Genomic DNA, 27500 nt, shown 5'->3' with positions numbered 1-27500 from the left:
AGGGAGATAGAAACAGGGAGAAAGGAGCGCCACGAAAAACAGAATTACCAGGGTTACCACTGGCCCAGATTTCTGACCGCCCGAGTAGAAAGAGATATTAAACAATAAGCTCAATCACAGAAGGATACGTCCTGTTCGAGTGCAAAGACAGAGAGAGAATGATACAGAGAGATGCTACGCACATTGTCCAGAAACTGGGAAGAACCCACCCACGCATGGCATGCCATAGGCATCGATTTTCGCTCAGTCTGTCTTGAAGGATGCTTGATGTTGCAAATTACTATACAACAGCTCTCCTCAATGAGTTCAGTGCGAGCACGCCTCTTCTGAAACCCAATCTACTCTATGACTGAACTGGCAACGTTTGGTAAATGTGTTCTGTGAAGTTTACTAACTTCTCGATCACCGAGTGTATTCGTTGATGCTTTCAGATAAGAGAGACATGCAGAGACAGACATGATTTTTAAGAACGATTGGATTTTCGGCTTTTTTATGATAATCATTCAGCCATGTTATTTCACACTGCTGGGCAAGATATATCAGTTTTGTCGGTGCTTTAAACTTCAGTATTTGATCTATATAGATGCATATACTTCTGGTCATGTATATTTAAAGGCATGTATTGGAATACGCAAGATTTCGTGGGCTATGTATATGTAAATTCTTGTTTGGAAAGTTCAAGTATAATGATAAATCCAATGGTTGATTATAATGCGGGGATGAGGTTCAAATGAAAACCGTAAACCCCCAAAGGGCTGGCACTGACATCAATTGGTGACAGGCAGTGTCAGTTTCGCTCCGTGAAGAGCACTGCAGTCTTCGGGCCTTGCTAACTTTTCTTCTTCAGTCTTAATTCTTTCCGTCACACGACCAACATCGACTTGCCGATGACTTTCTGTCGTGGTTGATGCATGCTGGGTATTTTCGTGTCTCGATCCATAACCGGACCCACCGAATACTGACATGGATTATGTTTATACAGGATCTTTATGACGTGCGTATTTGATTTTCTGCGTGCGTATACACACAAAAGGGGATCAGGCACTAGCAGGTCTGCACATATGTTTGACCTGGAAGATCGGAAAAATCTCCAAAGTGCACCCTTTACCCACGGCCAGGCGCCGTTACCAAAATTCGAACCCGGGACTCTGAATTGAAAGTCCAACGCTTATAACCACTCGGCTATTGCGCCCGTCAATTTTATTTCACCTGGCATCAGCTAAAGAGAAACGTGACATGTTTATCCGGCCTGTTCAAGCAAAGAGCAGCTCGTATACATTAAGCTGCGATCTCCACACCGTTCATCATATGGTGCAGTCATATCATGCAGTACAATTTAAGCTCTCCGCCTGCTAAAAATGCTTCGTATGGTTCTCAAAAAATCAACTTGTGACAGACATGAACTGATACCCGATCAGTGCGGAAAGGAAAACAAAATGAATTTTAGATAAGACAACGACAAAGACAAAAAATTCAAAGACCCAGATAAAAATGACACACGATATCCTTGCGGTGCACTGGGACTCTGACTCCAATAAGGAAAAAAGTGGAGTGATGGCCTAGAGGTAACGCGTCCGCCTAGGAAGCGAGAGAATCTGAGCGCGCTGGTTCGAATCACGGTTCAGCCGCCGATATTTTCTCCCCCTCCACTAGACCTTGAGTGGTGGTCTGGACGCTAGTCATTCGGATGAGACGATAAACCGAGGTCCCGTGTGCAGCATGCACTTAGCGCACGTAAAAGAACCCACGGCAACAAAAGGGTTGTTCCTGGCAAAATTCTGTAGAAAGATCCACATCGATAGGAAAAACAAATAAAACTGCATGCAGGAAAAAATACAAACAAAAAAAATGGGTGGCGCTGTAGTGTAGCGACGCGCTCTCCCTGGGGAGAGCAGCCCGAATTTCACACAGAGAAATCTGTTGTGATAAAAAGAAATACAAATACAAATACAAATACAAAATTATAGCTGAAAGAGTCTGCTCCAGACCTGACCTCGTAACTGTTTCAGTCAGCAGGTTCCGATAAACTGAGAATGTGTGTGTGTGTGTGTGTGTGTGTGTGTGTGTGTGTGTGTGTGTGTGTGTGTGTGTGTGTGTGTATTCCAATACACAAACACGGTGAATTAAGGCACTGTATAGCAGAATCGGTGGGAATTAAGGCGATGGACTTTTGATCCATGGTCATGCAGGGCGATCCCCTGTCTCGACCTGGTGTTACGTGGTCAGGGCGATCCTCCTTTTTGTGTTGCGTCCTTGGGAAAGGCACTTTACTCCCTGATTTTCCTCACTCCACCCATGAGGTGTGAATGAGTACCTGACTTCGGTTGGAGAAGGTCAAAACGGCGGAAGGAGAGCTAGGATTGGGCCCCACCTAGCTTCCAATGCCGAATTTTAGACACAGTATATATATATATATATATATATATATATATATATATATATATTCATATATGAATTCACCATCCCCGAAAATGAGTCCTCGAACCTATTTAACCGAAACGATAATTCTTTATGTTTCGTTAAAGTTTGCTGGGTTTTTTTTGTTTGTTTGTTGTTTTTTGGGGGGTAATGTTTTGTGATTGGTGTGATGTGATACCAGCATCAGTATAGGCCTAGCCGTGTGAAATAGGACAAAGTGAGAAAAACAAAAACAAACTGTGTTTATCATAAGAGCTAATGTCAAACGAGTAAAACAAACAAACAAAAAAAACAAAAAACAAAAAAACAAAACAAAATAAAACAAAACAAAAAAAAACAGCCTGTTAAATTCCTATTCTGAAGAATTTATTTGTAAATAGTAGCAGTATTGTTGTTGAAAGTTCTATGCAGTGGAGATGACTGATCATTGCAATACAGGAGGCTCATCCTAAATTAGTTTGGACTATAATAGTTTTAAGTTCCGAATTTATAAAAGATATTTGCCTTTTCTTATTGATAACTATAGCTGTAGCCTATATATATTTTGATTGTCCTGTATAGTTCATGGCCGGTGGGTTTTGGTCATTTTGTAACTATTTACAATATATGTTTCAAAGGGGAGGGGAAGCACACACCACAATTTCTTCATTTCAGTAGTTTCTACTTCAGCAAATTGGTCGTGTGCGTCAAGTTAATTCGGTCATATTTTCAGTTTATCTATGTAAATTTCTAAGACAGTCCAAAGTACCAAGAAGGTTCGTATTTGACCACATAGCCAAAATCAGTTGTATCTGCGATCGATCGAGTCTTTTTTCTTCTCTGTTTTACATGTGCGTAATGTTTAATTTAACTCGGATGATGTGATTCATAGTTTCACGCGATCTTTCTGTGTCCTTTCTCAACAGTGAAGTGAAATAATCATATCAGGACTAACCCCATATGAATCATTTCAGCCGTCTTATTCCTAGCTCTTACTTTATGAATTTTTTTGGAAAAAAGTATCTCAGTTCATGTTAAGTGTCATTAATATAGGGAGAAGAAAACAAAAACACCAAAACTTGAACTCCCCCCAAAAAAGCTGCCAACAACAAAAAAAATTGCTCGTTCTGCCGGAAAAAAGGAAAAGGAAAAGAAGAAGAAGGAGAAAAAAGACTACGTCAATTAAAGATGATTTCACATTATTATGTGTGGGGGGTGTTTGCCGGTGTGGGTGGGAGGGAGGTGGGGGGGCGAGGGGCGGTGAAGGAAGAAAAAGAAGAGAGAGAGAGAGAAAAAAAAAAAAAGCAACAGCCGATGCCTGCATGACCTTCGCACACACACACACACACACACACACACACACACACACACAGAGTATTTTCTTGGCATATTTATCCGAAAACATCCGATCAGAATACAGTCCGAGCCGAAGCTTGGCGATTTACCGCCCGTGCACTCTTCCGTTCGGAGACTTAAAAAGCACGTCCACCACAACAAGAGAAGACGAAGCACGAGAAATGGACAAGATTTTGTCCTTCGAAAGAAATGATTCTGACGATTACTACAGCATACTTGGATGCAGCGAACACTCCACGGTGACTGCTCATTTATCTGAGATTAATAACAAAGGCTGTCAGTTTGACAAAGTTATGTTTATTGTGTGTGTGTGTGTGTGTGTGTGTGTGTAGAGGGGTGGGAAGAGGGGCTTGCATTCACGTGCAGGGGACGGTGCTGATGATGGCAGTTTTACAGTATCAAAGATCTGTGGATGATAGTAACAATGCATGCTGTGTGACACACACGATGATGGCAGTTTTGTAGTGTCAGAGATCTGTGGATGATAGTAGCAATACATGCTATGTGACACATTCTCATCTCTTTTTTTTTTTTCACAGGAGGAGCAGATAACAACTGAGTACCGAGCACGTGTCCTTGATTGTCATCCAGATAAGCATCCCGGAGATGCAGAAGCAGGTAAGACTTCTACTAAGAGTTGAAAAAGACACTATGACTTACGTCATGAGATTGAAGCTTTATGAAAAGATAGCCAGTTGACCTGTTTTATTTATTTTTTTCCTTCTTATTTTATTATTGTTTATTGTTGTTATTGTTTTTTGTTGATCCACAGGTACAAATCATGAATCATTTTAAGGTTTCACAATAATTCACAACAATTAACAAGATATATACACATATATAAATAGATAGGTTGATAGATGGGCACACACACACACACACACACACACACACACACACACACACACACACACATATATATATACACACACATATAGATAGATAGAGTGAGTGAGTGAGTGAGTCACAGATAATATCTATAAATGTTAACATGTTTAAAGTATGACATAATGATCATTGATGTATTATTCCATTGGGGCATTGGGGCTGAAGTAACTGCATTTATTATTATCTGTCCAGTCATTTGCTCCGTTAGTCTCTTACTAAGCAAACCATTTTAAGTGTATACAGCAATAATCTTTACTAAAAAGAAAAGGATAAAAAAAGAAAAAAAAGAAAAAGGGACAAAAGGTACAGTTCAAATCTGATTTATAAAACTATCAGACTAGCGGTGAACATGTAAGCTCAACATATGAAGTAGGTATTTCGCATAAATTTCCCTCAAGAGTCCATGTTGGAACGCCCTTCCCAACTCAGGCTTATCTGTTGATTTCCAGGTTGCCTTTGCCAGTTAGGTGAGTCATATATAGTTGGGCAAACTCAATCAAATGCTATAACCCTCAGGAGCAGCAGTGGTAAATGTTAATAAAAACTTGGGTTGTGCTTGTTGGGTGAATTCCTTGTGATCACATATTGGCCCAGCATGAGATGTGAACATACCTTGCCATCCAGAACTTCAATCCAATCCATATATGGGATTTTTGCCCTGTAATGTGATGGGCTTACAACAATTTTATTTCTGAAGAAATGAAATTGCATTGTTTATAGTTAGGCTAAGCTGACTGCAAAGGTGCTGTCTCACTTTCAGGGCTTATTTTGAAGAAGATAAATTGGACATTATCTATGGAGTATGCAGCTGTGAACAACAACAAAAGTGCTAAAAAAAAAACTAAAAAAAAACACCCAAAGAAAACACAACTGTGATTTGCCAGTCAGCTGAATCAGAAGTATCACAGGGATCCCTCCAGCACAAAAAGATTGGATATCACTTAAGACATCTTCACTCAAGTTATTGGGAGTACCTGAGGAGGCATGAATAATCCCCATGAATGACAGTGATTACAGTAGACAATGAATTTTTATTTTTATTTTTATTTTTTTTTAATTCTAATAATAAATTTGAAAATAATAGTTTCTGAACATTCTCTCTGCCTCTGTCCGATTCACATTCATGCATGCGCGCGCATACACACACACACACACACACACACACACTTCATTCAGGCATGAGACATTATGACAGTAATTGTATTATGTGTGCAGATGTTGCCCATGTAAGAAGTGTGTTGGTTAATGTTGTTATGAGTAGCTTGAGTGGTTTTTTTTTTTTTTTTTTTTTTTTTAAACTCAGTAATTATATCCACCTGTGCAACGAATAAAAAGAACTCATTATGGAAGTGGGTAAATATCATGCTTTTCTTTGCAGGAGGGGGTCAGGTGGGGAAGGAGTGGGGCTATTGGGGGAATGAAGAGGCAAGAGAGAGGGAAGGATCTGGGGGAGATTGAGAGAAAGACATTTGTAGAGCGTTTGAAAATGATATGATTGATAAGTGCATTATCAATTATTTGTGAAGATTTTTTATTTGATAGGTATGTAAAATAAAAAGAATTGTTTAGTGCTCTCTTAGTACTTGAAGAATAGTTGCAGTTTGTTTTTCAGTAATCCATTTATTATATGATAAACAGATAAATGAATAAATAAAATAAAATAAAGTAAAAAGAAATAAGTAAATAAATAAATAATAGATAAATACATAAAAAAAGAACTACTACTACTAATAATAAGACACACATTCACTTATACACACACATGCATAACAAATATGCACCAAACATGCAGTTTCACAGATATGAAAGCACAATCAAATACACATAAATGTACATGAGCCCACACACACACACACACACACACACACACACACACATTACCCTGCACCCCTCTAACCCCCCCCCCCCCCCCCCCCCCCTCCCTCATCCACACACTCATTTCTAGGCTACGTATTGCAGCTTCCACGGCACACACACACACACACACACACACAGAGGCACACTTACTTGTACAAGCACACACACATACGCCCATATCAGGAAACTCAGCTTCGTTATACATGTATATACTGTATATATAGTCACTCAGGAGTGCATATAAAAATTATACATGCAGGCATGCCAGCAGTTGAATGCATGCACATGCATGAGAACATGCTCACGTTCATGTGTCACTGCATTTCTTGTTAGTGCATTTACATTGTTATTGGGACAGAGGATTAATTTTCCATTCGCGACTAAGGGAGAAGTTGAAAAACAAACATGGAATCTGGGACGTGAAAAAAAAAGAGTTTTGATGACACAGTGGGATATTTTGCTATGTGTATCAGCGTGAGTGTGCCTCTGTGTGTGTGTGTGGAAGGGGAGGGGTGTATGTGTATAAACAGGAAGATTTTCTTAAACTCAGAGATCCAAATCAAGAAAATGCCAGACACTCCAAAATATCAACCCCTGATACGCACTGGGTAAAGATAAGTGGAAGTAATTTTTTATCTTTCTTTTTTTCTTTTTCTTTTTTAAATCTTAAACCCTGCACAGTGTTAAATGCAAACAGAAACAGAAAATTGTGAGAATTGTCAAACTGCAGTTAGATGATTAGTCCTGACCTCCATGTACACTGCATAGATGTCAGGCAGCTCAAAGCTCAAGGCTGGAGACACCACCACCACCAACAACAAAAGACAAACTACAAAATCATGACTTGCAGAAGTTTGAAAGTATTTGTATTCAATCACAGGACAGCAGACAGCAGTAGGCCATATTTGGGCTGGATATACTCGTGCGCACACAAATGCATGCACATATGTGAGCACATATGCATGCACACATGCATACATACACTATTTATTATAACACAATCATGGGCTAAATTAAATTTAATCTGTTACAGCTGGTGAGGTCAGGTTCACCAAACCGGTCAGTTTATTGCCAGGGTGATGTAGATCAGTAATTGGAAAGCAGGAGGTATGTTATTTTCCAAGTACAGCAGTTTGAAATTCTGACAGTAAGTTACACTGACAGCAGAATTATCATTTTAGGGGGGACTTCCCCATCCCCACCATACTTTTTGTTAAAATACTTATATATATATATATATATATATATATAGAGAGAGAGAGAGAGAGAGAGAGAGAGTTTGGGAAAGGTGCTTGCATGGAAACTTAACAGTTCTAGAGCTTTACTGATTCCATTCATTGTGACATTGTCTTTATCTTCCTCTGTTTCTTTTTCTTTTTTTCCTTATCTCACTTCCTCTGTTTCTTTTTCTTTTTTCTTAATCTGACTTTTCTTTCTTTCTTGTTATCTTTGTTTCTTCTGTTTGCTTAATTCATTGATTCTTTCTTTACTTTTTCATACAACCACTGTCTGTATAGTGTCATTTTTTGCAAATATACTTGTCCAATACAGACAGCGTTCATGATTCTTTTTTCTTTTTTTTCGTTTGCCTTTTTTTCAGCCCAACGCTTTACCCTGTTAACCAAAGCTAAGGAGATTCTTACAGACCCTGACAGCAGGTCAAAGTATGACAAGTGGCGCCATTCTGGAATTGCCATGTCCTATGAGGACTGGTGTGGACTGAGGGGAGCTGTACATACCGTACGTGTATACGTTTATATTTATATTTAATTGCACATACTTTACCGTGACCCACTGGTGCATACTCCAGAGTATGTTAGAATAAATGTAATTTTAGGAAGAAAATTTCCCTTTATTTACATATTACACTCATTACCAGTAGCAAGTAAAATGGGCCAGGGCATACTTTTTGTTGTGCAGTTTGAACATGAGAGAGGCTGGCCTAAGATTACATCTATCTGTCTAGCTACCTATCTAATCTTCTTTCTGTGTCTCAGTCTCTCTCTCTCTTTTAACGTTGTTGTTTTGTTGTTGTTGTTTGTTTGTTTCCTTTTTCTTTTATTGTTCTACACATTGAACTGTAATGCAGTTATCTTTTTGTTTGACTGTGTTTATAGATACTCACAGTGTCGTGGTGTAATGTTTGTAAAATGATGTTCACATTCTCCTTCATAAGGGGCCTAGGCCTATACATGAATAAACTCATCTTGAATCTTGAATTTCTCTCTCTTATGATTTCTGATTTGATGTAAAATGTTAGAATATGGAAGAAAATGGAAAAGGGGAGGGGGATACAGCTGTGTATGAGAGTGTGTGTGTATTTGTGTGAGTGAGTGTGTTTTTTTGTGGTTGCATGTGCATGTGTGTGTAGGTGGAGTATGCACATATGTTTTTGTGTGTAATTATTTTCTCTCTGTGTGCATGTATATATATATATATCTTTGCTGATTAGGGCAGGCAGATCTCAGAATGAATACACTCTCACGCTTGCACACAATGAAAGAAACAAACCACAAACTGAAGGATCAATGGCTGATCTTTATTGACATTGTGTTGTTAACAAGATCAACATGCAGTTTTATATAGAAATCATCAAGGGAAAAGTAATTATTTCTGACCATCTACTGCTTTTCCCAGTCTGTAGCTGGTACCTGTTGTGAAGAGATCTCCCCCACCTTGCCCAATAGAAAGCCTGGTACCTGTTGTGAAGAGATCTCCCCCACCTTGCCCATTAGAAAGCCTGGTACCTGTTGTGAAGAGATCTCCCCCACCTTGCCCAATAGAAAGCCTGGTACCTGTTGTGAAGAGATCTCCCCCACCTTGCCCATTAGAAAGCCTGGTACCTGTTGTGAAGAGATCTCCACCTTGCCCAATAGAAAGCCTGGTAACCTGTTGTGAAGAGATCTCCTCTGCCTTGCCCAGTAGAAAGCCTGGTACCTGTTGTGAAGAGATCTCCTCCACCTTGCCCAATAGAAAGCCTGGTACCTGTTGTGAAGAGATCTCCTCCACCTTGCCCAATAGAAAGCCTGGTACCTGTTGTGAAGAGATCTCCTCCACCTTGCCCAATAGAAAGCCTGGTACCTTTTGTGAAGAGATCTCCTCCACCTTGCCCAATAGAAAGTCTGGTGCCTGTTGTGAAGAGATCTCCTCCACCTTGCCCAATAGAAATCCTGGTACCTGTTGTGAAGAGATCTCATCCACCTTGCCCAGTAGAAAGCCTGGAAAATATTAACATTTTGTATGAAACTATTCTTAGCACTTATGGTTAGGAATTAAAAATCTATTTTAAAATGGTACAATACAGTGAATACCTTATGTAATTAGTCTCATAGATATACGCACGGAACTGACTCATCCCTTTGATGTTGCAGTCCATGCACTGGGCAACCAAAGCCCCTCAGCCACAAATTGTTGCTGCTGACAGTGAAATGGCAGGGACCTCTCGGAAATCCAGAGACAGTGACAGATTGGATGCAGAGAGTCAGAAAAACAGGGAGAGATCTCCTGTGCCTCAGCAGGCCTCTTCCTACCATCGGGCACAGCAGATTGATCTCACCTTTTCCTCCAGAGGTGTGTTACACGTTTTTAATTGTGTGCATTTTTAAAACAGCATATGCAGTTTTTTTTATATGGGTGTTATAGGATGTAAGAACTGTATCTAGGGTTATGCTGCGCTTGTCTATTTTGTCCTGCTTTTTTAGTTTGGATAGGTGGTTTTATGTGTGGCCAGAACTGCCCAGCTTAGTTGGATGTTCACATTCCAGCACAAAACTTTTACTTTTCAGTTCTTCTTTCTTGCTGTTGTTAAAAAAAAAAAAGAAAAGAAAAAAGAAAAAAAGAGAAAAGGTGCAGTTTACACATCACCTGTTTTCAGTGATTCATTTCTTATTAAAAAAAACACCAACCAACCAAACAAAAAAACAACCAGTAATGTGTGTGTGTGTGTGTGTGTGTGTGTGTGTGTGTGTGTGTGTGTGTGTTTTGCATGATGATGAGGCAGAAGTTTATTCAGTGTTTATTTATGATTATCACCTACACCACAGGAGGGTGGTGTGGACAGAGATATTGTTCGTCAATTCTCTTAGATCTGACCAGCAGAAAGGAATGGCAGAAGCTGAAATTGGTCTGTATCATGGCCAAGCTGCTAATTACAAGTTATCACATGAGTCATGTGACAAAAGGAGATTTTTCTTTCTCTGCATATTTTTTTTTTATTCCCTGCCCGCATCTTGTAGACATCCCTGCAACCTCACTAGCTTTCATTATTGCTACCACTTCTCTTTTCTTTTTTTTTTTTGCTGCCCCATCATCTGCACTGTTCCAGTGGCATTACTCCAATGCTGCTCATCCCACATACACAGCCACACCCAGATTTGTCTGCTGCAGTCGCAGTGCCGGGAGCGCAGTGATTGTCACTTAATTATCTGATATCACTGCTCTGTCTCTTGTTTTAGTTTCCTGTAGCATCTGTGGATGACTGTGTATATAGCTTTTGTTTGTTTGTTCATCTTTCTAGAGAGGTGGAGGTAGTGACTGGGCATGGAGGTTGTGGTGGTGGTTTGGAAGAACTCTTCTATAATCTTATGTCCTTCTGAAGTTTTCAATCAGAATTGTTACTTCAGATCAATGACCAGAAATTAGTGAAAACCTAACTGCAGTGAATCAGATAAATATTACAAATCTAATCTTTACTTTTATACTGGCATTTGTTCTTCTTGCGTTGTAAAGAGAGAGACGACCCGGGGACGAGACATAAAACAAATAATGATTTTACTCTGACACAAAAATTGCTTTTTTTTTTTTGTCTTTGATTGCAAGCAAGGTGAAGGGTGGAGTTGTGTGTGTGTGTGTGTGTGTGTGCGCATGCACATGCACATGTGCATGTGTGTGTGCATGTGTACGTGTTTGTGCAAGCGTACTTTCATACAACTGACAGGTCATTTTGTGAAGCACAATGTCAGTCACGTCATCTGTTTCCTCTGCAGATAAACCATTTGCAACAGGCGATCAGGTGAAGTGGATACCCCAAGCTGGAACAGGTTTGCTGAAGAAATTCCGCAACTATGAGATCTGAACAGATTCAGTCAAATATTTTATTTTGCCTTTCCTGGTAAAGTGGATATAAATGAATTTTATGATTTATCTTAAAATGCTTTAGCCATGAAAGAAAAATACATTGTCAGGTTTTACTCTTCTCAACAAAATGATGATGTCTATGTCATTCTAATAATTCTGATGATTGTATTCGCACTTTGTTTTTCTTGATTTCATATGCTGTGTGTTTATTTATTAATTAATGAAAAAAGTGGACTGCACACTGTTAAAAAAAGGATGTGTGTCATTGTGTTCTTGTTTAGCAGGTTTTTAGCATTAGGGTCTTCCCCCTCGCCCCCCCCCCCCACACACACACACACACCCAGCCACCTCACATGGGTATTTGCTGTCAGTTATAATGGAGAAACATGTTATTTACTTTGCTGCATTTTCAGTGCAATGAAAATTAAGATGCATTTATATTTTGTTCATGGGCAAATTGACTTCAGATTGGCCCAGTTTTAAACCTGATAGTATTCTCACTTTTCTTCAATTACATACTGATGATTTCTGATGAAATACATGCTACAGTGTGATGCATAATTACTGATTTATTCATGTGGTGGATTTTGATCTAGTCTTACCTAGGTAACATAAAAGAGACCTATAATCAAATGACTGCTGGAGAAATGTACACTTTTATCAAACCCATATACACAAAAGCCAACCCAGAAATGACTTTTCATACACATTTTTGTATGTGATGCTTTATGTGAAGGCAAAACATGTTCCAGACACTAAGCTGCAGTAGTAGACTGTGTATGTGGGAGGGAGATGGATGTTAATAATAATGTGTGTGTGTATGTGTGTGAGAGAGAGAGAGAGAGTATGAAAAAATTGTTGATGAAAATACTTCCGTTTAGTTTCTAATGACTCTGAAAGGTGCTCATTTTCTCTCTTGATCATTGGCATGAGAGCACATTGTACAGTGGCAAGCAAATGCCATTTCATTCACGAGTGACTCAGCAGGTTTGCTATCCCTGGCTGCTGGTCATCAAACATTAGGGAAGAGCCTCTCACAATATTAAGGAATATCATAAATCTAACCCCCAATCCCACCCACCCTGAAAAAAAAGAAGAAAATCTGCGTGAAGTGTAGGAGACCAAACTTTTAAAAAAGAAGAGGAATATAACAAAATAAAAAACATGAATATGAAATGTTGTAGACAGAGCTTTAATGAAATAAATATTAATGTGATAGGCTAAACCATTGGCATGAAGTTTCAGACAGTAATCTTTTTTTAATTTTTTTTATTTTAATTTTTTTACACGGCTAATCAGACATAAAAATTTAAAAACCCAAGAAAACTTGATGTGCTTTTTTCCTGTTAGACATTTTGTCCATGTTGACATCTACTGATCCAGTCAAAAAAGTAGACAGGAATATTTCTGATTCTGCCAAACAGGAAACCAGAAATGAACTGTAATCTCCTGCACTGCTGAGTCTGTTGCAGTAATTCTTACTGGATATCAACTCCATTCCTCAGTCTTTCCAGTCAGTTCAAATGAAAAGTTCAAGACAAAAATTGTAAAATTGCATAGTGAAAGGCCATTGTTAGCTGTGGTTTCACTCCTCCACAATACTTTTTGCTATAAAGGATGTAACAGAAAAAAGGGGAGGATGGGGGAGAGGGGGGTGGGGTGGGGGGAGCTGAGTAGTCTTAATCAGAAAATCTGTAAATTCTTTTGTTAGCCCCTGTTCTACAATATTTTAATATCAGACTTCAGTTTTATTCATGTAAATCAAGCATCTCCTTTTCACATATAACCTCCCCAACACCAAAATACATCATGTTGATGTTCTTTCCTTTTCCCCTCCTCTGCTCATTCCATTTGTTGTAGCCAATGTCCTTATGACTGTTGCTATCATCCCTGGAAATCTTTATTCCAGTAGACAAGGCTAATGCTGTCATGGCTGCGTCAATATAGATTTGCGTAGGTTTTTTTTTCCCATTAAAACTTATTCAAGCACATGTTAAATGATGAAATTTTGTTGTTTGTGGCCATGGCATAGTTCATTACTGCTGCTGTATGATTTGTTGCTGTTATAACTAGGTGATAATCATGGTTTAAATCTAAAGAAGAATATGATATGAATTAATTTGTGATTTCTAAACTTTATCAGGTATGGATGAGCTTTTGTTTCGTCATGCCTGTCTTACATACCTTACAGGAATTTGACTCAACTGTATACAATTTTTTTTTCCATTTTGATTGTTTTTTTTGTCTTATTTAATAATTGCATGTATATCGCTGAAATGTGTTCACATAGTGTAGGGTTAGTGTCATGTTTATAATTTCATGTGTACATGGAATGATGTTGGCAATGACATCTCATTCCTGCAGATCCATCCATTTATTGTGACATTCTATTGTTGTGATTAATGTTGTACACATTTAGAAATGTATTTTGTTGTTGATGTTAAAGTCTGGAAATACTTGAAAGGGTGGTATACAGTATATTGTTACAGGTAACATTCCATGACTTTCGATCTGCATTCATTGTTGCTGTTTATTTATTTGTTTGTTGGGATATGCATCTCACATATTTGTTTTTGTATGCATTCTATTTTTGTAGGTTGATCCATTTTTGACTCACTTGTGTAAACAAAGTGAGTCTATGTTTTAACCCGGTGTTCGGTTGTCTGTGTGTGTGTGTGTGTCTGTGTGTCCATGGTAAACTTTAACATTGACATTTTCTCTGCAAATACTTTGTCAGTTGACACCAAATTTGGCATAAAAATAGGAAAAATTCAGTTCTTTCCAGTCATCTTGTTAAAACAATATTGCACCTCTGGGATGGGCACAAAAAAATAAAAAAGAAGCCTAACTACATTTACTGTTATATTTATATTTTTTGTATTCTCTAAACTTGGCACTTTGACCTCTTATTCTGACACAACAACAAGAGGAGTCATTATTATCATTTTTTGTTCAAACAGGAACTTCTTTTGCTAAGCATGGAATTTTTATTTATTTTGCAAACGTTTTGGTGCAGATAGTAAAAAAAGGGAAATTACTCTGTAATTAATGCTAGGGGACTTAATTTATCACAAGTGAGTCTTGAAGGCCATGCCTCTCTTGTCTTGTGTTGTTTACTCAGTTTTAGCGACACACATCTGGTATTGTTAGGTACTTGCTGCTTCTTGCTCAGGCTATCTTCTGAGGAAAATGATACCACAGGGAACTGGATCAGTTGGTGTCATTGGCACTCATGGTCAGCAGTGGAGAGTGGTTCAATACTTGATGCAGATTAAGGTTCTTCTGATATGTGAGGTGACATTTGTTACCCTACCCCTTGCCTCTCCTTGGCTTTCATTATTTATATATTCCTTTGCTACCCTCATCCTTGCCCTCCCCAACCCCCCTTTTTTTTCTTTTTTTTATTAATATATAACTCTTATTTTAGTAACCCCCAACCCTTCCTCCCTTGCCTTTCATTAATATTTTACCCTTCATTTTGTTACCCTTCCCCTTGCTTTTTACTACATAACTCTTTATGTTATCCTTTATGTTATGAATTTCTCATCTTCCGTTCTCCTTTCTTTATTCCATACTTGGTAAGATTATTTTGTTATCCTTTTTTGTTTGGTTGTTTTGTGGTTTTATACTGGGTGGCTTATCCAATGTGATTCATACGTTTTGACTGGCTCCTTTTCTTTGTGAAAAATGTGGCTGGTTGTATTTCTTATTTTGTGGTATGGTGTTCAATAATTTAAAGTTGTAATTGATGCCAATAATCTCCATGTTCATGTGTAATTATTGATTTCATTGATTTTTATAGATGGTGAAAAAGCTTCCATACACACCAGTAGATGGGTTGGTTATGTGGCATGTAAATAAAAATGATGAATTTGATTCTTTTTTTTCTTCTTCTTCTGTAATTCTGTGTGCATGTGTGGTTGTGTGTTGTGTATGGTATGTTGATCCTACCTTTATTTTATTTATTTATTTATTTTTTATATTCTATTTCTCTAATCCATGTTATTCTCACACATACAAGCATGCATTCATATGCCTACAATGTAAAGGAATTTAAGGATGCATTTTCTTTTCAACAAGTCATATTTCAAATGGAATGTATTTAGTCTGGTGATTTTTAAAGCTATTGGTTCTGTGTAGTTATGATATTGTCGTATTCACATCCATCTAAATATTTATTCAAAGTGACACACACAGTCACAGCTTATGTTCTCTTTATTTGTATACATTGTATTCATTCAAACACACACACATACTCTCACAAAGTCTTTTCATGCTCAGACATCTGACACGCACACAATATGCACTTTTTCAGTCTTGCTTTTTATTTTATAGAATTGTTCAACAATGTTATCAGTCAAACTTTTTACTGCAAGTCCCATGGTCTTTTTTCAGAATTTCTGTAATTCAGTGCAGTCCTGAAGAAAAGTTACATAGACAACAGTCAATGAATAAAATTAATGTGGTCGTTTTTCAGAATTTCTGTAATTCAGTGCAGTCCTGAAGAAAAGTTACATAGACACCAGTCAATGAATGAAATTAATCATTGAAAATGTTTTACTTCAGAACTATTCAACAAAATACATGTGTGTGAATGTGGTAAACTTGTGCTGTTCTTTTTGTAGAGTGAAGCAGTTTAGAGCAGCTCATCCTTTATTATTTTACAAAAAAAAAAGGAAAGAAAAGGAAATGGATGGGAAACTAGCCAAAGCCGGATCTTATGCTGCAATGAATACTTTCACATGGCACTTAAACTTTTGGATCTGGAGTAGTAATAAATCTGTCTGATAACAATCGTTATTCATCCTCATCATGGTTATCAGCATCAACAAACAATATTCATCCTGATCTGGGTCTTCAGCATCAACAATCAGTGTTTGTCCTTATCAAGGTCTTCAGTATCAGCATTCAATATTCATCCTTTTCATGCTCTTCAGCACCAACAATCAATATTCATCCGGAACAGAGTCGTCAGCATCTACAGTCTATATTAAAAAAACAACAACCAGAGACAAGACAAAAGAGATTTAATTGCACCAATGTTAAAAAAACACAGGAAATTGTTATGGTGGTGTTCATTCACTCATCCTTTTGCACCACTGCATATTTACTACCCAAGACTGAAACACTTTCAACGAATGCACCACTCTTGCAAAGCAACAAAATAAGATAAAAACAGAAATATTTGTCCTGGTCAGAATCATCCAGTATTATCAAAAATCAATATTCATCCTGATCTTCATCTTCATCATCACCATCGAAGGAGTCAGCTCCCACCTCCTCATAGTCCTTCTCCAGGACAGCCAGGTCCTCTCTGGCCTCAGCGAACTCCCCCTCCTCCATGCCCTCCCCCACATACCAGTGCACAAAGGCCCGCTTGGAGAACATGAGGTCAAACTTGTGGTCCAGGCGTGCCCAGGCTTCCCGGATGGCAGTGGTGTTGGTGAGCATGGTGACACTGCGGGGCACCTTGGCCAGGTCCCCACCTGGGACCACAGTCTGGGGCTGGTAGTTGATCCCCACCTGGAAAATGAGGGACAGTCTGTATGGTTTTCATCATCGTCATCATTATTATGACAGAGGTAGGACGCGGATGAGGGTATAAGCAACAATGTCGAGGGTGCATGCAAGAGTATGCACCAAGCACACTCACATGCATGTATGCATACAGTACACAAGTACACAAACAAGTGTGTACAATGTATGCTACATATATATACAATTACACACACACACACGTTTGTGCATGTACTAGCACTATTACATGACTGCCATCACCCACAATGGGTAAGCTGTACTAGCACTATTACATGACTGCCATCACCCACAATGGGTAAGCTGTACTAGCACTATTACATGACTGCCATCACCCACAATGGGTAAGCTGTACTAGCACTATTACATGACTGCCATCACCCACAATGGGTAAGCTGTACTAGCACTATTACATGACTGCCATCACCCACAATAGGTAAGCATTTGTTGATATTTTTATTATTACTTACCCGATAACACAATTGCTCATGTCTTTTTTGTAACTCTCTCTCTAGTTCTTTCTAGTTCTCCCTCACACACACACATACACACATACAAACATACCCACACACGCACAAACATCCACACCTTGTCCCATTCTCTCCACACTCACTTTAAACCCAGTGGGACACCAATCGACAAACTGGATAGTGCGCTTGGTTTTGATTTTGGCGATGGCGGTGGTGATGTCTTTGGGCGTGGCGTCACCCCGGTACAGCATGCAGCAGGCCATGTACTTTCCATTCTGCTGGTTGCACTCCACCATCTGGTTGTCTGCCTCAAAGCAGGCATTGGTGATCTCCCCTACAGTCATCCTTTCACTGTAAGCCTGTAAGACGGTTAAGTAAGAAGTTCTGAAGCAGCAAAGGCATCTACAAATAAAAGACTTGCTGTTCATGACTGGAGATATCATTATCATCTGCTGAACAAAGTGATAAGATTACTGGGGGATATTTTTTTGAACTGACTATCTGTGCATGTTTTGCTTGGTGGGTACTTTACATTACACACATATACTTGAATACATGCATGCATACAGACGTGCATGTGCATGTATACAAACGCAGGCCATTACGTACATCCACACAGACACTGACACACTTAGATTCACTTGAATACACATGCGCTTGCAAGCCTGCACACGTGCTCTCTCTCTCTCTCTCTCTCTCTCTCACACACACACATACACACAAACTCACACACACTACAAAGTGCATTTCAAACAACCTTGGACTCTAATATTAAACATCTACATAAACTGTTCAATAATAAAATGAGGATAGAAAAAAAAGGTAAGATTATTGTAAATGAAAGAAAACTACCAAAGATGGGGATGCCTGACAGTGCCATACCTTTTCAGAGGACAGGATGGGTGCCATGGTGGTGAGGGGGAAGTGGATGCGGGGGTAAGGCACCAGGTTGGTCTGGAACTCGTTCAAATCCACGTTCAGACAGCCATCAAACCTCAAGGAGGCAGTGATGGAAGATACCACCTGTGACAGATACACATGTTGATACGCACATTCTTGAAAGGAAACATGCATGCATAAAATTAAATATATGCATGCATGTACATGCACGGAATGTGTGCAAGTACATGCAGGTAGACAAAAGCAACACACACACACACACACACAGAGCAACAAATACCCTTCTTCCTCACCCCATACAGATCATAGGCAACTTTAAACACACCACCACACAGCATGACCAGCCCACCCACACAAACACGCACAAATAACACACTTACTCCATCCCCCATCCCGCCTGGCTCCCCTTACTCACCTGACTCATGGAACCCTCCTTACTTACCTGATTGATCAAGTGGCTGAATTTAGTTTAGGAACCTGGCATTCTTATCTGACTGATCAAGCGGTTGAAGTTGGTGTAGGAACACTCTTTACTTACCTGACAGATCAATTGGTTGAGGTTTGTGTAAGAACCCCCCTTACCTGACTGATCAAGTAGTTAAGGTTGGTGCTGGAACCCTCCTGACTTACCTGACTGATCAAGCGGTTGAGGTTGGTGTAGGAGGGCCTGTCAATGTCCAGCTTCTTTTTGCACAGTCCATAAATAGCCTGGTTGTCCAGCAGGAAGGAGCAGTCACTGTGCTCCAGCATGGTGTGGGTGGCCAGCACCGAGTTGTATGGCTCCACCACTGAGGTGGCCATCTGGGGAGCCGGGTAGATGGTCACCTCCAGCTTGGACCGCTTGCCAAAGTCCACTGACAGCCGCTCGGCAAGGAGTGCGCCGAAGCCTGAACCTGTTGGAGGGGAAAGGGGGGTACATTGTGTTAGGTGATCAGGTGAAATATAAACACCCCCCTCCCCCAATAAAAAAGAAAAGAAAGAGGACCAGGAGTGAAGAAGATTAGAATGAGGGGTGGTGGGAGGTGGAGAGAGAAGAGAAGGGTGTGGGAGGTATGGTATCACATTCTCTCTCTTACACACACACACACACAAACAACAACAACAATGCACTCCCGATCCCCTCATACCCACTTCATTTCTCTCACCTCCCCTTTTCATACCTCTCTCTCCACACACACAACATAACAATCACACCTCCCATCCCTTCTCATTTTCCTCTCACAATCTCTGGTTTGCCTTCTGATCTATTATCACGCCTTCAGATGATCTTGAACAACGCTGCCAGTTGTTCTCAAAAAGCAAAAAACGAAAGATCATGTAGCCCCTCTTCATTAGTTGCCCATACAGTACAGAATTCAGTACAAAATTGGAATATTGGCTTATCGCCACTTTGAAGATTTCCTCCCATCTTACTTTTCTGTCCTTCATATTCACACTCCATCCCGTTCTCTCAGGTCTTCTAGAGAAAAGCTCCTTTGAGTCCCCTAAGTCTCTTCAAAGACATTTGGTCAAAGGGCTTTTCAGCATCAAGCACCTTCTGTTTGGAATTATCTTCCTCTGGATCTCCAGCACTCATCAACTCTGTCCTCTTTCAAAAGTAAACTGAAAACCCACCTGTTCAAAATAGCCTTTGGATGTGACGAAGCATAGTTCTTTGTCTCCTCCCACCCTCTGCACTCCCCTTGTCTCCCCCCCTCCATTGTAGAATTCCTGTGGTGTGTGTGCTTGTGGGTTGGTGCATGAGCATGTGGGCTTGTGTGTGTGTGTGTGTGTGTGTGTGTGTGTGTGTGTGTGTGTGTGTGTGTGTGTGTGTATGTGACTCTGTGTGTGTGTATGTGTGTGTGTGTGTTGTGCCTTTTTCCTCCGATTATTTATATATCTGCAATTTGTAGTATTGTATTGGTGGATACTGATCTTGTTGTCCACTTCTACGTCTTCATGTGCTCTTGTGTTGTATAATGCACTAATATATATGTACTGTTTCATGTGAGGTGCTTAGAGCCCATCCACTGGGAGTTTGCACCATATAAGTACAATGTATCATTATTATTACTAAAATAACAGATCTGATCCCCACTCCTTTTTTTTTTACCCATTTCCCCCTCACTTACCTCTCCTCTTCCTACTTCTGTCCACACACACATGCCACACTCACACCCATTCCATGCACACCCAAACACACACTCCACACCCACCCATGTACACACACACACCATACTCACACCCAAAACCCATCCACCCACGCATACACACACACACACACACCACACATCCACTGCCCACCCACCTATACATATACACACACATGCCACACTCACACCCGCTCACCACCAACCCAAAAATACACACCCATGACACACTCACACCCGCTCCCCACCCATCCATACATACACGCCACACTCACTTCCCATCCACCCATATATACGCATACGCACCCCACTCATACCCATCTCCCCAACCATCCACACACACACACTCACACACATGCAACACTCACACCCAATACCTTCCTCCCCCCCAACCCTTCACCCCACACACACACATGCCACACTCACACCAATTCCCCACACACCCACACACATACACGTCATGCTCACACCCACTCCCCACCCACCAAAACGCACGTGTCACACTCACAACCTCACCCCCACCCCCCCTTCTCCCTAACCCCTACTCCCACCCCTTCAAGAACACAGTCTGTCCCCACCCCAGACCTACCGGTGCCACCCCCGATGCTGTGGAAGAGCATGAAGCCCTGCAAGCCCTCGCAGTTTTCCGCCAGGCGAGCCACCCTGTCCACCACCTCGTCCACCAGCTCCTTGCCCACCGTGTAGCGGCCTCGGGCATAGTTGTTGGCCGCGTCCTCCTTGCCGGATATCAGCTGCTCGGGGTGGAACAGTTGTCGGTAGTCTCCCGTGCGAACCTCATCTGCGTCGGAGGAGGAGAAAATGTTGTCGTTATGTGGTTTATTTTTAGGCCACGGACTTGAAGTAGATCTGTAATTACAAGCTTGTAGATCTAACGGTCTGTTATGTTTGTTGCAGGTGGGCTTTTGGTGGATGTCTGGATCGATGTGTGTGTGTGTGTGTGTGTGTGTGTGTGTGTGTTGCGGGGGAGAGGACTGGGGATGGGTTGGAAGGAGAAGGGATCGAGGTGGGTATGGAGATTATGTATATTTTGTTGGAAAAGTTGAAATGTGTATGTCCATGTGGAGGGGGTAGGGGTAGAGAGAGAGTGTGTGTGAGTGTGTGTGTGTGAGAGAGAGAGAGGGTGTGGGTATGTGTGTGCAATGGGTACGACTAGTTGTCCACTGAATAGCTAAATAAATCTAGGAGACTCCCTGAAATCCCCCTACACCCACCCCCATCCACACACCCTTCCCCCCGCCCCCCTCCCTACCCTCCCCCCCAACGCTCCCCCCCCCACACACACACACATACACACACTGACAAACCGCCAAACATACGAATACACAGACAAAAGCCCACAGAAAGTGACAACCACAACACAATTTCCCTTGGACAACAGCATTGATAAGTTCCAAATCCTCTTAACTACAGACAAATATCTGGGCACGTGAACACAATTTCTGTATCGGTAAGCTACCCACCAAAGAAAAGAAAAAATGCTGGCTCCAGATTCCTACACAGACAGTGACACAGACACACAAACAGATATATGCCTGGAATAGCCTACAACCAGTTTCGCGCAGATAGCCTTAGTAATCAAGATGGCGGTTCTAGCTCGCGGTAGACCCCTGTATTTCTGGAACTCCGCTTAGAACACAAACACACTACAAAAGCCCATAGACCTAAGTAAAACCACAGCAGATTCCATAGTACCTTCGACTCCACACTCTCAAACAACGAAACCTTCACAAAAAAACACCAAGACATCAACACTGCATAACTTGACATTTAAATAATGGGTGCAAAGCCGATATTTGTATTTGTATTTCTTTTTGTCACAACAGATTTCTCTGTGTGAAATTCGGGCTGCTCTCCCCAGGTAGAGCGCGTCGCTACACTACAGCGCCACCCATTTTTTGTATTTTTTCCTGCGTGCAGTTTGATTTGTTTTTCCTATCGAAGTGGATTTTTCTACAGAATTTTGCCAGGAACAACCCTTTTGTTGCCGTGGGTTCTTTTACGTGCGCTAAGTGCATGCTGCACACGGGACCTCGGTTTATCGTCTCATCCGAATGACTAGCGTCCAGACCACCACTCAAGGTCTAGTGGAGGGGGAGAAAATATCGGCGGCCGAGCCGTGATTCGAATCAGCGCGCTCAGATTCTCTCGCTTCCTAGGCGGACGCGTTACCTCTAGGCCATCACTCCACTTATATATATATATGGGTCCTTAACAACTCAGCGCCGCCATTACCCACCCACAGAGATATATGTTTACACTATACATGTCTATGTTACCCACCCACAACGGTAGGTTCCAAGTCCACGAACACAGCACGTGGAACTCGCTTCCCGGATTCAGACTCGCTGAAAAAGGACAGGTGGGACGCGCCGTTGACAACCGGACCGACGTCTGCAACTGAAGCTGACGGACGAACTCCGTTATCTTCTCCAGGGTCATCGTCACCACCCCCGTTTTGAAAGGCGGTGGGGGGCTGCTGCTGCTGCTGCTGCTGCTTCTGATGTCCGTCAAGCTGGATGCCGTGTTCCAGACAGTACAGCTCCCAGCAGGCGCTGCCCATCTGCACTCCGGCCTGACCGATGTGAAGGCTGAGCACCTCGCGCTGCAAGGAGGTTGAAAGGTTGAAGGCTAGAAGACAACCTGTGTTCGCCGCTCTCTCACTCTCTCTCTCTCTCTCTCTCACTCTGTGTGTGTGTGTGTGTGTGTGTGTGTGTGTGTGTGTGCGGGGAGGTGATGGTGGTGGTGGTGGTAGAGCAATCAAAGAGAAATGTTTTAGTCCTGGTATACTGACCAACTAGAACGGCCCAACATAGAAACGTGGTTTTAAAAGGTTATGTTAAAGGTCCTCACATGACCTTTTACGGCTATCGGGGCAGTGAATTCATATCCCGCCGCCACTGTGTCAATGGATCGGCAGTGATATGAAGACGGGTCCCAATCCTCTCCTCCTGCTTCTCTTCCTCCTCTACTCCGGCCTGGCCGTTACAACCCCTCCCCGACCGGTCAGATACCCAGTCACTGGCCCACACGGGTGGAGTGAGGAAAAGCGGTGTAAAATGATGTGTTCTTCCCAAGGACACAGTGCCATGCCGAAACGGGGCATTGGACCCATAAACACTGGATCAGGAAGTTAAACGCCTACCCGACTCTACTGTGGCGCCTCCGTCCACAGCAGGGAGGAAACAACAACAATAACAAAAACAACAACAACAACAACAACACACACACACACACACACACACACACACACACACACACACACACACACACACACACAAACGCACCCAACAACAACAGTAACAGCAACAAAACTCAAAACAAAACACCAACACCCACCCAACACCAAGGTGGGATTTTTTTTCGTTTGTTTTTTTGTTTTTTAGAAACATAAAGGAAAATAAAGAACCAAAAATGGAGATGATGAATGGTTTAGGGAGAGTTAGCAGGGGTACAGGATGCAGACATGTGAGCTGAAATAAGTTATAGATATTTTGTGTCATGTCACTTGTGCATTAGAGCCAAGTTCAGCGAAAAAAAGAAAAAAAAAAGAAAAGGAAAAAGCCTTAACTCTGTAATAAAAAAAAAAACCCAAACAAACAGATAGGCAGAAGAGAAAAGAAAGAAAGGAAAACGGAAAAGAAATGAATGGGGGAAAAAAAAGAACATGCAAACTGGGCTTTGAACGATGGGGTGGTAAGACAGGGGACTATGTCGTCAAGCCTAGACTGCTCGATTTTGCCCCCTGTTATCCTGTACACCAGAGGTTGTATTTCCTGTTGGAAAAACACATTGAATTCAACACCTGAAACTACTATTGGTGTCTGCGGGTCAACAATGATGATGGGTCATTACTGATTCTTTTTTTTTTTTCAAGTTCAGAGTGTGCACATAAAAGCTGCTCTTGGACAGAATGCAAGCACGTGCACGCGCGCGCGAGCACAGACACACAGACGCACGCACGCACACACACAGACACAGACACACACACACACACACACACACACACACACACAACACATGCAGGATCACGAACATTCTCACGGACACGACGCACAAAGGAAGGGACTGAGCTGCTACGCGTTTCTTTTTCTTTCTTTAAAAAAAAAAAAATCTTTTACTCAATTACTTGTTTTTAGATATTTATCTTAAATATGCATATACATTTGTTTCTCATCTTGACTGAAATGAGTGGTAGGCCATCATCCTTGTACATACAGTACAGAGGCCTATAACAAGACAATTCAATTGTACGACGTGGCCAGGATGATTCATCGACAGTGTGGACAAAGTTACACTTCAGTTGGCCATCTGCTGTAGTTACAGCCAACGAAAAGATAAAGCAACTATAATGGACAGACAAGAGCTAGATAGTTACAGTGGCCTATCTATAAACGATCTAATTCATACTAGACACTCTGTGAAGGTCGGAATTCAACCGCACGTCTGTATCAGTGATTAATTTTTACTGACTTATTCTCTGCACAGTTAATACGGTTATAAAGGATACTTGAAATTACTTGCGCATGGTTTTAGAAGCTGAGTCAAACATCACTGTTTCGATAAGTAGAGTCAGTAATTTCCCATGGATTCCTGTTTGAAGAGTGAGTCAGTATGTGATCTGAATGTCTGTTTTTGAGAAGTTAGTCAGAATTTCACCTCAGTGGCCGGTACGCACGTACGCGCTGTGAACTAAATTTAGCCTGCTGTGTCATCCAATGTCCTGGTCTCATTCCAACGATGTTCAAACGAGCACCCCGCAGTTGCACATGGACACTACACCTGCGCATACATCAGTGCCCGCTCGAACTGATGCACACACACACACACATGTACACACGCGCGCGCGTTCGCGCCGGCACACGTATGCATACAAACTGACGTTAGAACAAACCCGTGCACACAGGTAGAGGGAGAAACGGCGGGGTACAGTTTTGACTGATTATGGGCGCGCACGTACACACATCATTATGTATACATATACACATATATGTACGTGTGTGCATATATAGATATGTATGTGTGTGTGTGTGTGTCTACACACACACACACACACACACATATATATATATATATGTGTGTGTGTGTGTGTGTAATGAGAGACAGCCTGAGAGATAGAGAGAGGAGAATGAATCAATCAATCAATGCGTGCATGCATGAACGAACTATTTGGAAGAAAGGAATGAGCACACGAGGCGTGTTTTCACCCAGATCTCTCTCATAATATGACAAACACAGAATTGAGGAAGTAAAGAAAAAAATTGCAAAAGGGAATTTCAAATTATGTCAAACCAGATAACTGCATGGATAAACACTTCTAACAACAACAACACACACACACACACACACACACACACGGTGAGAAAGAGGGAGGAAGAGAGAACGGGTGAGAGAGAGAGAGAGAGAGAGAGAGAGAGAGAGAACAGAGAGACAAAGGAATAGAGAAACGGCGAGATAGAGAGAATGAAAAAGAGAGAGAGACAGAGAGAGAAACAGAGAGAGAGAGAGCGAAAGACAGAGAGGGACAGAGAGAAAGACAGAGAAGCCCACTGACCATGTTGAAGGAAAGGTTCGTCTCAAACGCACAGCTAAAATCACGAAGAAACCTATACAACTAACAGAAATGATTAGAAACTTTTTTTTTTTTTTTTTTTTAATCAACTACTGTAGAGCAAGCAGCCACCAAAAGCAAGAGTATAGTTGGTTTTTTTTTTTTTTTTTTTTTTTTTTTTCAAGTTGTGGCCGGGTGTCGCGAAGGAAAATAGGTGTACTGAAACAACAACACAAAAATTCGACTTTCACGTCTCGCTCAGCAGTTAACTGGCTTGCCCCTGATGATAAAGATCGGGCGCAAGACACAAAGGTTATGATCCGCCCCTCAGCTAGCACGTGGCTTTTAAGCCGAACAGAACTCCTGACTAACAAAGCGGCCGACGTTACTCATCGTCCGTCAGTCCTTCCGAAGGCCAACTACTCATACCTGCTGATGTGTTTGTGGCCAGATGATGAAGATGCGTCATTGGTCATATTTAAACTTTAAGTTAAGCAGCGCCGGTATAGTTCGTAAGCACCTAAAGATTCTTTGTTTTTTGTTGTTGTTTTTTTTTGTTGTAAGGCATGACTTTGTGGATGTATGTCATGTGTGTGTGTGTGTGTGTGTGTGTGTGTGTGTGTGTGTGTGTGTGTGAACATGTGTCTGCATGTTTTACATTTATTTGCTTACTTATCATCTTGTGTGTGTGTGTGTGTGTGTGTGTGTATGTGTGTCTCTGTGTGTGTGCGCGCGTGTGCCTAGAGTTGACTTAATCAAGATTTTGCGCCTTTTAAATATTATTATTATTATTAGTAGTAGTATTTTTATGTATTTATCTATTATTTATTTATCTATTTATTTAATTTCATTTTTAAATACACCTCCTTGAGCTTCTGATACTGATACTAATACTGATACTTTGTGGATCGACTCGTTTTTAGTGTCAGTTGTCCTGCCGTCAGTCTGTGTGGTGGTGGTGTCTTTTGGGAGTATCGTTATGATGTGTGTGTCGTTAAATCGATTTGACGTCTTTTCACTTCGAGTGATGTCAGACGAAAAAACAAAAAAACCCAAAAAAAAACAAAACAAAAAAAACAAAATGGGGCCCGGGGTGGGGGGGGGGGGGGGGGGGGGGGGAGAGTGAGGCGCAGATGTGGGGAGGGGGTGTTTCCTTGGACGGGAGGTGTGTGTGTGTGTGTGTGTGTGTGTGTGAACATGTGTCTGCATGTTTTACATTTATTTGCTTACTTATCATCTTGTGTGTGTGTGTGTGTGTGTGTGCGCGCGCGTGCGCCTAGAGCTGACTTAATCAAGATTTTGCGCCTTTTAAATATTACTATT

The 27500-nt window shown here is 41.2% G+C and overlaps 2 protein-coding genes across 4 annotated transcripts in view; one reads left to right on the top strand and one right to left on the bottom strand.

Moving 5' to 3' along the window:
- Positions 1–3878: 3878 nt before the first annotated feature.
- Positions 3879–15443, top strand: LOC143292191 (J domain-containing protein-like). The gene is made up of 5 exons (XM_076602376.1): positions 3879–3992; positions 4293–4371; positions 8099–8238; positions 9870–10068; positions 11484–15443. The coding sequence occupies exons 1-5, from the start codon at positions 3915–3917 to the stop codon at positions 11570–11572; spliced, it is 585 nt and encodes a 194-aa protein (XP_076458491.1). The 5' UTR covers positions 3879–3914; the 3' UTR covers positions 11573–15443.
- A 435-nt stretch (positions 15444–15878) lies between these two features.
- LOC143283174 (tubulin alpha-1 chain-like) overlaps positions 15879–27500 on the bottom strand; it is a 15152-nt gene continuing 3530 nt past the window's right edge. For 2 of the 3 annotated variants that reach the window (XM_076589348.1, XM_076589363.1), the window contains exons 2-7: positions 22910–23231; positions 21198–21407; positions 19110–19372; positions 18462–18602; positions 17723–17938; positions 15879–17097 (exon numbers count right to left, since the gene is read on the bottom strand). In XM_076589348.1, coding sequence (XP_076445463.1) covers positions 16795–17097; positions 17723–17938; positions 18462–18602; positions 19110–19372; positions 21198–21407; positions 22910–23231 — 1455 coding nt within the window. In that variant the 3' untranslated portion in view covers positions 15879–16794. Of the gene's footprint in view, positions 17098–17722; positions 17939–18461; positions 18603–19109; positions 19373–21197; positions 21408–22909; positions 23232–26180; positions 26544–27500 lie in introns of those variants that run through there. The other variant, XM_076589357.1, reaches the window with a different exon arrangement.

Source organism: Babylonia areolata, chromosome 1, assembly GCF_041734735.1.
Source record: "Babylonia areolata isolate BAREFJ2019XMU chromosome 1, ASM4173473v1, whole genome shotgun sequence".
Classification (NCBI taxonomy): domain Eukaryota; kingdom Metazoa; phylum Mollusca; class Gastropoda; order Neogastropoda; family Buccinidae; genus Babylonia; species Babylonia areolata.
This window is presented reverse-complemented; position numbering and strand designations above follow the sequence as displayed.